The sequence below is a fragment of the Phodopus roborovskii genome, unplaced genomic scaffold, assembly GCF_943737965.1.
Source record: "Phodopus roborovskii unplaced genomic scaffold, PHOROB, whole genome shotgun sequence".
Classification (NCBI taxonomy): domain Eukaryota; kingdom Metazoa; phylum Chordata; class Mammalia; order Rodentia; family Cricetidae; genus Phodopus; species Phodopus roborovskii.
Window position 1 is genome coordinate 22,019,894 of NW_026126558.1, and position 13,193 is coordinate 22,033,086.

The following is a 13,193-nucleotide window of genomic DNA, read 5'->3' on the forward strand; positions in this document are numbered from 1 at the left end:
GCTGTTACATAATAATGTTCAGTTAAAGTGTTCTGGGTAGTTTTCATACACATTCAGTTTTTTGAGGATGAAACCATTATACATACTGAGAGAGAATATTTTGGTTTGCTGGCATTTACCAAAAGCTGTTTACCATTTTGGAAAACCAGGCTATGTAGTGTCATCATTCATGGTACCTCTGACATCTCAGTCTGTATTTTGTAGCTACTCCATCCATGGTGATTTTATATACAAGAGCAACCAAACAAACACATGTTTTATTATGAATTTTGTCCTGTTATTTCTTTTCTATATTGAGGGTGGATCAATGTATTGGATTAGAAATACGCCTGCAATGTAAGTAGATATACCTGCTATTTAGCAGAACATAGGCAATACTATAAAAGTATGTTATAACCATCTGTCCTAACAGAAATACTTTGGTCTAGTCTAGAGAAAGCCTGATTGTGAATGGATAATTTTTCAAACCTGATTGTGGCGTGTATATGTAAATGTCAAGTAGAGGTCAGAGGACAACCTCACTGACGGTCCTTGCTTCTACTTGTTTACAACAGGACCTCTGTTGATTTTTTGCTGAGTATGAAGGTTGCTGACCCATGAGTTTCTGTCTCCTAACTGCCTGTAGGAGTACTGAGATTCCAAACATTTATCTGTCCAGATTTTAAGTTGGGTCTGAAGATTCCCTGACTCCCTCCCCCAGATGGGGTTTCTCTGGGTAGCCCTGGCTGTCCTGGAACTCACTTTGTAGACAAGGCTGACCTCAAACTCAGGGATTCACCTGCCTCTGCCTCCCGAGTGTCAGTATTAAAGGTGTGGGCCACCACTGTCTGAGGATTGAGTCTGAGTATTCTAATGCAGGTCTTCACACTAGCGCCACAGGCACTTTTGCCCATGAAGCCATCTATCTTCTCAGCTCCAAACCTGGTCCTTCTTTCACATACTGACTCACCTTAATGATGTCACCTAAGACACCCTGGATAACATGACAAATCTTGTTCCTGATGACCAAGGGAATTAAACATAAGGAAGAGAGGGAAGATGCTGTACTTTCACTAGCATTTGGCCAATGTCAATTGCCAGAGACAACAGGAGGCCAGTGCTGCTCCTTTCTGGCATTAGCTTTGGAAAACTACAACCACAGTCTTTCTACAAGCCTTCTTCATTCATAAAACAAGACATCTGGATTCCTTCCCAAAGTTTGTTCCATACAGCATTATTACTTGGCCACTTATGACGGCAAAGGGCCCTTGGTAAATGAATTTAGGAAAGTATTAGTCTCTTTGCTACAGGACTTCTCAGACTCCTTAGTAGGCTAACATGAACTGACTCTCTAGGAGGGACACCACTGCCTTCAGTACTTCCCAAACTTTGACCTTATTTCAAAGGAACAACTCAAGAGATTACTCTGCCAATGGTCATCTTTGTGATATGTAAATTAAGTATCTCTAAGGTTTCTTCTACTTCTTACATCCAAAAATTCTGGAAATGAGAGAGTCTTCTTGGTCCTTTTTGATCAGAATGGGGATGAGGAAAAGGCTTTCTACAGAAACTAAGTATCCAGCCGTCAAAGCCAGATCTTCCATGAAAACAGGGATGGAGAGGAGGAGAAAGAGAGAAGTTTTCAGCATTAGAGTTTATAAACTGCCATTTATGTTATCACCAGAAGAGGCTGAGCATTTATAAACCAGCAGTTGCATTAAGGTGCTTAAGCCTAATCTTTGTATCTCTGCTTCTCAAATCCATCACCAATGTCATACACATTTGTCATTGTTGAGGAATCTATGGGACTACACTCATGTCCTCAGCACTGACCTCTCACAGGAGGTTGAGGTTGAACCGGATTTTATACAGATCAGGAATCCCATGTCCCACTCAGCCCATGCAAACTAGGGATGGCCATGCAATCTTAGTTGGAACATCAAGTCTCTCCTCTGTAATGTTTGTCTTTAGGAACATAACAGAAGTCTGAGTGATGGGTGTTTTAAATACCCCACACTGGTCAACTGTACCAGCAGGCCACAGTCAGCAATGACATTGCCTCCTTAGGAAGAGCAAATGCAAGAGGAGCAGACATGAGGAGCAGCAGGAATCAGTCTGGGTCTGGTTCCTGGTTCCATCTCTGTGTTTCCCACCTCATGATGGCTCAGCTCTTCTTTTATGAACACACTAGGCTAAAAAGTCCCTTTGCAGGACCGGAGAGATGGCTCAGTGGTTAAGAGCATGGACTGTTCTTGCAGAGGACTCAAGTTCAGTTCCCAGCACCTGCATGGTGGCTCACAACCAACTAGCCCAATTCCAGAGGATCTGATCTTTTTTTCTATGGGCACCAGAATGTAGATACATATACAGGTAAAACACACTTACACATAAAATAAAATAAAAAAGAAGAAAAACTTAAAGTCCCTTCATTTCTGTTGTTTATATTTTGCGTCCATTATTTTAATCAAAACAAATTCTAAGTATAGTTATACCTGTCCTTCATACCTCTTGAAAGTAAAATGCACATGTCCCTCTTGAAACCCCACTGAGATGACAATAAGGGTGTTTTGGGATATTTTTATATTTGTTTTTTGTTTTAAGTGGTGCTATGTACAACAAAAAGAACTAACATGGTAACAATGGTCATATAAGAGCTGATGCTAGAAATAGGTTGGGTGAATCTTGGAGTCATAGTTCTTATTTCCCCAGGAGAGCATATCTTTACCTCAGTATTTTGGTAAATTACTAATAGCATCCTTTTCACTTTCATATAGTCTAGTTTGAAAGATTACCTAATTAATTAATTAACTAACTAAAATGGGCATGGTAGTACATGCCCGTAGTCCCTCAGCACTTAGGTAGCAGAAGCAGGAGGACCAGAAATTCAAGGTTAGTTTAAACTACATAGCAACCCAGCCCAGATATGGGGCTTTATTTTGTGATGATGGAAATGTTCTGGAAATGGATGATAGTAATGATTATATGCCTTAAGAATATTCTAAAGTGATGAATTCTTTATTTTAAGAATACATTTTATGATATATGAATTATATGGATTTAAGAAATTGTGTGAAAATAAAACATAAGCTGTGAGGAGACAGTACACAATCACTTGATCTCTTTCTGTGTCAGCAGCAGTCCTTCTAGTTGCAATTATTTTCGTTAAGATGTTTTAGGAGGCTAGGGATATGGCAAGCATGAGGACTAGAGTTTGGATCCTCAGTACTCATATAAAACTCCAGACATGCATAGAGCCCACCTATAATCCTATCACTTTAGAGTTAGAGAAGGGATTCTGAAAGGCAAGCTGGCTAGCTAGACCAACTAGAATCAGTGAGCTTCAAGTTCAGCAATAGATCATGGGTCTTGGGCATGTGAGGAGACTACGAGCAATACTGCATTGAGCTATACTCTAGCCCTCTGTTCCAATTTCTAAAAGCAGATGGCATTATTATTAGCTGTGGCCCTCAATCCATTGCTTCCTAATGGGGGATAATAAGTAAGAAAATAATGGTGTCAGAAGCCAAATCAAATCCAAATCTATGTTGAATCCTTTGGTTTAATAACTGCAGAACATTTGAAGTCTTACACACTGTCCTAGTAGAGCCAATTGATGTGTATATGAGGAAGGACAGGGCTGGCACATGTCATCTGAGATGACTGAATTTCAAGTAATAATGTCTGACTTTCAAAATTTGAGATGACCCAGCCAGATAAGTGGTACATATTATCACTTTAATCCCAGCACTCAGGAGGCAGAGGCAGGTGGATCTCTGTGAGTTGGAGGCCAGCCTAGTCTACAGAGCTAATTACAGGACAGCCAGAGCTACATAGTGAGAGACCCTGTTCCCCCCAACATTCTTTCTTTCTTCTTCTTTTTTTTTTTTTTTTTTTTTTTTTTTTTTTGAAATGACTTGTAACGAAGAGAGAGCTTGGCACACACACACACCAAAAAAAAAAAAAAATGTAAGGTACCAAAAGTTCTAGACAGATATTTAAACTTATTGTACACATGTATGATACTGTATTTGGTTTGACCCCAAACTGATTGATATATGTATTAAACAGTATAAATCATTCCATTAGTATGTGTGCTTTTATGCATCAGCTGAAATAAAAAAAAAATTAAAAAATTGTAGCCATCAAGTCAATTGCCTATTTAATCATATGGACATAATCTGACTAGTCAGCATAGAATTATATTTGATAGATTTTTTTTGAAAAAGTCATTTTAAGGAGCTGGGGCTAAGATCTCTCAGTATTTGTTAGGTCTTGAGTTTGAGGTTCAGCCTTGATGGGGTGAGGGGAAATGAAAGAAAAGAAAGGACTGAGGCTGAGTTCCGTTGAAATAGTCCTTGACCGGCAAGCATACACACACACTACAGGCCTTGGCTTCTGATCTCCCTCTTGTCACTTCTCTGTCTATGTGAAAAGAGGCTTAAGAGGTTTAGGGATTTGCGCAAACAAAACAAAACAAAACAAAACAACAACAACAAAAAAAAAAAAAAAACCCAGAATTTTCACCAAGATTTTGTTTAATATTCCAAAAAATTATCCTTGTGCCTCTCACTGTCTTCTCTATTCAAGTGACAAGAACTGATACTTTTCAAGGTGAGCACACCAGAAACACTGTTCCTCTTGCTTTGCTGGAGTTAGAGTGTGGGAGTGGGTGGAGAGGAGGAAGAGGTGCAGACACAGCACACTAGGAACAAGCTCTTCTCAAGATGGCAGCAACAACAGATGGAGAAATAAATGTAAAAGGGGGCAAACTGTGGACTCATAGGACCTTTTGTGTTTCTACTTCCTGAAAAAGATACAGTGAAGTCCTAAAATCCAGTACCTCAGAATATGACCTTGTTTACAAACAATGTCATTGTGTGAGGAAGGCACATCTGCCTAAAATAAGGCTATAATGGAGTAAGGTAGACCCTGGAATGGTTGTTACTGCTTGTCAACTTGATAGGAACTACAGTCATTTAGGACACAAGTCTCTGGGCACGGCTGTGAGGGGTGACCTGGATAAATTTAGCCTCTGAGCATGCCTGTAAACTATATTATCTAGATTAGGCTAGCCTCTGGGCAACACCATGAGGGATTATCTATCTAGTTTAGTGAATTGCAGTGAGAAAATTCGCATTAACTATGAGTGACACACCATTCCATGTGTTGAGGGTTCTGGACTAAATAAAAAGGAAAAAGAGCTGAGCACTAGCAATCATTCCTGTTTCCTGACTACAAATGTTCTTGCTGCCATGATTTCCCTGCCAAGATGGACTCCATCCCCTTGAACTACAAACAAACTCCTTCATGAAGTTGCTTTCTGTCTGATATTTTTCAGAGCAATGGGAAAGGTAATAAAGACCCCAATCCAACAAGACAGATGTCCTTGTTAGGAGACAGTAATAGAGAAGTGGGAAAGGAATCTGTATCTATAGGTAAATAAACATGACAGATCAAAACAGGAAGTAGTGAGATCCTGCTGCTTAATCACACCCAAGGTGTGATGCTTGCCATGGCAGTGGAACTCAAGACCTAAAAAGGAGTTTTCTTTGATGATTAGAACAGTGGAGATTAGAATGTATAAAAAAATGTAAAGAGGGAGTTGTATGGAAAGAAGAGACAATTTATAAACATATTGTGAGATTCTATGTTGGACAACAACTTGTATTAAATGTCGGTACTAACATGAAACATGACCACAACAGTCACAGCAGCTGACTGGTAGGGTGCTCCCTGATTGGTAGGGTGCTCTCTCATGGAGACTTCTATGCTAAAAAAGAGCAGTGTCTGTGGAGAGGGACACTTGTCTATTTACTGTACCCACAGTACAAACAGATCAAATGATCTCAAAATAATGTCCAGGATAAGAAGAAACAAACACACAAACAAAAACCAATAAAAGGAAAGAAACTTTCTATTTGATCTGTCCGCTTAAAACTCCAATCTGTGTCAGTGATTAAGTGTCATACCCCAGTCTCTACTTGGCCTAGACAGACAAGCACGAGGACACAGGCATTCAGTCTTATGGTTGGACCATAAACAACTTCTGTGATTAAAAAGCAGAGCATTAAACCCAAACCACTCCCTTTTTTTTTTTTTTTTTTTTTTTTTTTTTTTTAGCATGGTTTTTCTTTCACAGAAACTGCTATTATGATGGCTAAGAGGAGGATGAGAAAAGAGGGGTGAGAGGCTACTTAGAAACTTAAATTATTTTCAAATCCCTTTATGTCCTAACTCCAGTGACACTTCGAACAATGTTCAACAAAAGCTGATTTCTTATTAAATGCTTGGTCTTTATTGAATATTCACTGTACAGACACTCGTGTCTTCCAGATGTCACAATGTTAAGAGGGAGGCTTCTACCATCAGAGTCTAGCACTGGAGATCAGCTATGACAGGATATTCCTGTGATTCCAGCTCTCTGAGACAGATGCAAAAGATCATGAGTTCTAGGTTAGTCTGGGTTTCATAGAGACCCCATGTGATTGCTAGTTTTATGTCAACTTAACACAAGAAATGATCACTGATAGGAGAGAATCTCAGTTGAGAAAATATCTTCATGAGAGTGGGCTGTAGGCAATCCTGTAGAGCATTTTTAAAATAAGTGATTGATGGGAAGGGAATAGTCCATTGAAGGTGGGCCCTGTGTTAACTGTCCTAGAAGTTCTATAAGAAAGCAGGCTGGTGGTGGTACATGCCTTTAATCCCAGCACTTGGGAGGCAGAGGCAGGGTTTCTTTGTGTAGTCCTGGCTGTCCTGGAACTCTCTATAGACAAGGCTGGCCTGGAACTCAGAGATCCATATGTCTCTGCCTCCCCTAGTGTTGAGATTAAAGGTGTGTGTTCCCACCATCCAGCACCTTTCTTTTTTTAAACATGTAGCTCAGGCTGTCCTGGAACTCATGATGCCCCTCTTCAATGTATCCCATTACACTCAGCTTTTTAAAAATTTAATTGAGATAGCTTTGTTATGTAGTTCTGGCTGGCCTACAACTTGCTAAGTAAACTAGCCCGGCTTTGAACTTGAGTAATTCTCTTGCCTTTCTCTGCTTTGGGGCTGAGATTATGGGCATGTGCCACCATGCCCAGCTGCTCCTTTTTCCTATTATACAGACGATGGTTCCTATTATTCATGGCAGCTACACTTTATAAAGTCACTGTGAGTGCTCAATTAGTGGGTATTGATGTTATGCTCCCACTGGAAATACAAGGTAGGCTCCTTACAGCCTTGGTCTGCTAAAGCATTTATTTTGTAAGAACTTATTTATTCATTTGGGTTTTTTTTGAGACAGGGTTTCTCTGTGTATCTCTGGGCTGTTCTAGAACTCATTTTGTAGACCTGAATGGCCTCAAACTCACAAAGATCTGCTTGCCTCTGCCTCCAGAGTGCTGGGATTAAAGGCATGTGCCATCACTGCCTGGCTGTAAGTATGAAACAAACAAACAAATAAACAAAACCTCCTCTATTCTTCACTAGATTCCATCCTCTAGTTTTGACTAAAAAGACTTCTTTTCTAAGGTCCCTACAGTATCACATGCCTCATCAAATAACTCTTTAACCTGTCCCTACTATGAAAGCCAAGAAAACAGAGTCCTATGCACATGATGGCCCTCTAAGCCTGCACTCCTCCTCTCAGGGGGCTGTTCACTATATTGACTATATGATTATATGACTATCTGAAGGAGAGCCAGCTTCACAGGGCAGTGTTCAACCTCTACTGCCTAATTATTGTCTCGGGACCAAATTATGAATATGCATACTCTGAACATCGACAATACACAGAATAACTGAGTAACTGGGCAAAGATCAAACTTGGAAAAAGAGTGGTAGTTACACACCATCCCTTTATTCTGTTGCTTAGCTCATTTTTTCTCCCCCCTGTGTTGAGAAGGCCTATTCTTAACTCTGAAACCAACACAAGTTACAGGTCTGAACATGCCATGCCTCCTCTCCTGGATATTCCTAGTAAATTTATATTTCAGTGAGGGTAAGGTAGACAGGAGTTTAAAGAAGGTAACTTCTGGCTTATTAACTGTCATGCTATATATTAAACAAATATGGTCTAAAACCAAATCAAAGGAGAGACCATTTTTCTTCAGTAAGACAGTGGTTGCAGATTTTGTGTGGACTGCCACAAAAATAACACTCTGGCTACTTTTGGATAGGAATAAACTAAAACTACCTCATCAGTTAGGGGCAGTGATGGCTTCCCTCTTATTTCCAATCCTTCTCCCTACCTCCTTGTCCAGCTGCTGTAACCACAGAAGTCCTGGGCCCCACATCCACAAGCAGCAGATGAAACCCAGCAATATCTTTTGGCTAGTGTAGCTGGAGAGATGGTGATTAGCAGAACAGAAAAGAAAACATAAAACTTTACCAACAGATAGCATATTTACTTCAGCTGTTCCTGGGGGCAAAACAGCTCTACAGAGAATTGCAGTGTAAACTCTGCAGTTATCTCCACTCTTCATCACAGTGGCTCCAGTTATAATTACAACTATAACTACAAGATTTAACACACCTAGTCTCAAGGATGCAGTGGAGGGAATTAGGCATCCATCCATCCATCCATCCATCCATCCATCCATCCATCCCTGCATCTACTGAGTAAGCACAATTTATACGTTTCAGTGAGTGCGGACTAGAGGTGTGAAGACAGGAGAGGCATTTTCTATTTACTCCACTTTTTGAAAATGATAAAGATCTTCATGGTCACAGGTTAATTCCTGTTTGGTGAAGCAAAGAGTGCTGCTTTCATTAACTATGTACAGATGTGAGACAGCTAGATAAAGTTTCTTTCTTTTCTTTTTCTTTCCTTCTTTTGGTTTTTCACCTTTTGTAGCCCATGTTAGTCCTGAACTTGCCTGTGTAGCCAGGGTGACCTGATCCTCCTGCTCCCAACTCCTAAATGCTAAGATTACAAGCACACAACAGCACACCTGGCTTTTAGAGTTTCTGTTTTAGCTTTTCTAGTTCGCACACAACATATATTCTCTTTTACTGTGTGTGTACATAGTGTAACTCTCTGTAAGGATGTATGCACTAAGAATGTTTTCCTTTTTTTTTTTTCTTTGTTGGTATTAGGGATCAATCTTAGGGCCTTTAATTACTAAGCATGAGATCTATAAGTGAGCTATAACCTATGTCCAGAGTTTTATAGATTTGTTTTGTTTTATTCATGCAGCCCAGAAGCACCTGCTCTATAGCAGACAATGAACCTGAACTCTTGAGCCTTCTGCCTCCAGCTCCCAAGTTTTGGGATTACAAGGGTACAACAATACACTGGGCTTAGATTTCTCTTCAAAAAGTTGTAACTTATATTTTCAAATATATTTTATTAATTATCTATTTATTTGCATGCAATTGTGTATCTCGGTACATGTGCCTGAGGAGGTCAGGGGTATGTCAGGTCTGCTGAAGCTAGAGTTACAGGCAGTTGTGAGCTGTCTGATGTGGGTGCTGGGAATTAAACTTGGGCCGTTTCTCCAGCCTCTTAAATCAACTCTTTATTATTAAGTAATTTTGGACTTGTAGAAGGTTTTAATATAGAATCCCTGTATTCCCCCTCACACAACCTCCCAGTTGACGGAATTTACAGCAGCAGTGATAATGACTAGGGACACAGTTTAGTGCAGACTAGGATGAGTAAAGCTCTTATTCAACCCCTGATTGCAAAAAAAAAAAAAAAAAAAAAAAAAAACCCTGCAACAAGAACAACACAAGGACCATGATGTATTTACTAGAAGCTTCATAGATTTTGTTGTTTGAAATAGAACTTTGCTATGTACCCGAGGCTGGCCCTAAGCTCATGATCTACCTGCCTTGCCTCCTAAATGCTGGAATTATACATATACACCAGTATTCTTAGCCTAAGTTGTTTTCTTGAGTGGAAGATGATTGAGCCCAGGGCCTCTCCTGTGCTGAGCACCAGGCAAGTGTTAGACCATGGAGCTACATTCCCAACCCTGTAGATCTTAACAAAGATGCAAAATACAGATGTTTCTTAATTCTCATTTGTACAGGTTCTCAACAAAATCTGTGTATCCTATAGTAATTCATTTAATTTTATGAATCATCAGGTTATGGTGCAAATGTTCCTTATCTCATCAACAGATAAAATAGGTGAGAACTCCATTACTGCACAATTCTTCCTATAGAGAAATTCTTGTGACTCAGCTAGACCATTCTTCCCCACTTCCTTTGTGTCACTATTAGTCACATCCCCACTATCCATTTCCTGCCATCTTTCTTGCTAACTATACTATACTATACTTTGATTTTGTTCCAGGCAGAAATGTGCCAGCTAAATGCAGCATCAAAACACCTTACAGAGGGGAATGGTTAGGTGAGCATTCAGTCTAATGAATGAAACAAAGTAGGCTGTAGGATGATGCTAGAAACTGCCCTCCCCCCCACCAAAGGATGTAAAAATGTCTAGCACTGTCTTTCTCTCATCCTCTTTATTTCTCATTTAAGTCCTTAGTCCTAGAAGCCATGGCTACTGCAGCCATACTGTAGCCAGGAAACAAAGGGCTATGACAGTTCCAGATACACTGGCCTTGCTATGACTAAATTGCTAAGAAACACAGGGTTCTTATGATATGATAAAAACAAATCATTTGTCGAGGCCACTATAGTCAAGCTTTGATAACTCAAAGGTGAACATGTTCATGCCACATGAGCTCATTCAAGCCAAGGCACATGAGAAGGCAGAGGAGTGCAGCTGAGGGTGACGGACAGGAAGCAGACATTTGGAAACTCAGCTAGCAGGCTGAACAATAGCAAGTAGGCATTTATGGAGACAGTGTGGCTGTGCAAGGTCAGAAGGGATAACTATGCGTGCGTACATGTACAAACAGGTATCAGCAACCTGATACGGTAAAATACAAGCATGAATAAGCCCCTCCGTGTGACAGAACAATCACTCTCACAATGGCTTTCTGGAGGTTTAGTTAAGGACTGATGTGCAAGCCACAGTTGAGTCTGTGGACGCCAGCAAGTGAATTATTAATGCACTCTAATCTGAAATAAGTTGGGGAGGTGGTTCCATTAGGAGCAAGAGGGAAATTAATTTTAAGTTCACTCAATCTTAGCACACATTTGGATTCATAAACTTTCTTCCTGTAATGGCCAGACAATGGGGAGAGGTACAATCAAAACCATTTGAAGGAAGGAAGAAAATTTAATTTATGCCACCACAAAATATGGATTGAACTCAGACCTGGAAAGGAAGTCTCTTAAATGAAGCCTCCTGTACCTAAGCCGAACAATGAATGAGTCAGAAAGACAAGTCACTGGAGCTCAGGCTGCAGAACAGGGTGAATGTGCTCCAGCTAGCTTACCTTGGAACCTGCCCCGAGAGAATGCCAGGGCTCACAGCCTCTGTATACGTGTGGTTTTCCTGCAGCAGTTACTGTCTATACAGAGACGCTGCCTGAGATGCAAATGATGCTATTTTCTTGCTATGAAAACCCTGCTGACCAGCTCATATCTAAAAAAGAGGTTTGAGCTGGCCCTGAACGAGGAAGACTGGATCCCACAATAACACAAGGAGGGGAAGATGCCCATGGGGAAAGGCTGGCTTACCTCTGTTGATTTCTGGCTGAGTCCCCGAAGCAGCAGCACAACCACATGGATCGCAGCTCTGCGCACTTGAATGTCATTGTCTGTCTTAGCCACAGCAACCAGGCAGGCTGTCACCTAGAAGGGTGAGGGAAGAAGTCAATAGGAACCAGGATTGTATAACTACCTCCTGTAGCCTTTCAACTGTGTTCCTCTCAATTACACACTCCCCCCAGAGAGCAATCTGGCTTAGAAAGGGGTGGCTTAGTTTCCTCATGTTCAATGAGGAAGGTCAGATCCAGTGGTAGAGGTCCTGATATAGTCAAGTTTTTTTTTTTTTTTTTTGAAAAGGTCAAAATCTGGCTTGAAATTCAGGGGTGGAACCACTGAATGGGAAGGCATAGATGTCTACAAAACATGTATTTCAGAAAACAAACAAACAAATAAAGGCAAGGCTAAATGCATGTATTTCCTAAAGTTGGGTTAAAAGTGTGCTCATCTTTAGAAACATTACATCAGAGGAAGGACAGATGGTTCAGAGCAGTTTACAGGGCCTGATGATTATGGGGCTAGGCTAAGGAGCTTCAGAGTTCCTGGGCACCATGAGATGAGCATGCCACTGATGGCAGTCTCAGCACAAGGCTAGAGGAGAGAGATACTCATTTCCCTCTGCATGTCCACCAAGTCCTTCAAACCTAGCATCCATTCTGGGAAGTCAGCATGCCAGTTTTAGAGGCTCCCTGCACGAGTCTCTCTTCTTTTGTGGGACAGATCTTTCAGCATTCAGGCACTTTCAAAGACAATTCTATCTCAGAAAAGAAAGACTAGAAATTACTTGCAAACATGGTGCCATGTGGGCAAGTGAGATGGCTCCGAGGGTACAGATGTGAGCTGCATAAGCCTGGTGACCCAAGTTCTATCTCTCAAACCCTTTTAAAGGAGAAGGAGAGACCAGACCCCTGAGAAACTGTCATTCGACCTAAACACACACTAAAATAAAACATGGTGCCATATACATAGCTAATAATTACATGTAATAAAAATGAAACAGTGCAGGGCTGGGGATGGCTGTTGGTTAACTGCCTGCTGTGCACGTGTAAGGACCTGAGTTTGAAACTGGTACATACACAGAAGAAGAGTGAAGGGGAGGGAGGGAGAGAGATAGAGATAGAGATAGAGGTAGGTAGGTAGGTAGAACAAGAAATAGAGTCTAAATCCTGTGCCGGCTATCCTACCACTGCTCCTCATAAGCACAAAAATACCCTAAAAAGACACCATTAACAAAAACAAGAAGCCTTTTTGAGGCATTCATGCAAAGCTTAAAAGGAAAAACATGACTTTTTGTGTGCAATTGTGGCAATAAAAAGCTGTGAGTATATCTAAATAATTCAATTGGTTTCTCACTTAGTTTTGCTATTAGGTTTTCATTGTGTGCTTGTATTTTTTGGCCAGCAGTGGAGGGAATTCTAGCCATGATAAGAAAATAGCCAGATCGTGTATTAGAAAACATGTATAAATACTTATTATGTTCAAAGGATGAGGAATACAGACACAATGAGGAAATAGGCTTGTGTAGAAATTTTAAATATGCAGGTTGTATTTTTCACAGCTTTCAAACAGTTGGTCAGAGTTCAAAGTGCCTAATTAATCAG

At 40.6% G+C, this 13,193-nt stretch overlaps 1 protein-coding gene across 1 annotated transcript in view; it reads right to left on the reverse strand.

Moving 5' to 3' along the window:
• Nucleotides 1-13,193, reverse strand: part of Tango6 (transport and golgi organization 6 homolog) — a 161,633-nt gene that overhangs the window by 16,050 nt on the left and 132,390 nt on the right. The window contains exon 17 of the mRNA XM_051201471.1: nucleotides 11,566-11,679. Coding sequence (XP_051057428.1) covers nucleotides 11,566-11,679 — 114 coding nt within the window. The remainder of the gene's footprint in view (nucleotides 1-11,565; nucleotides 11,680-13,193) is intronic.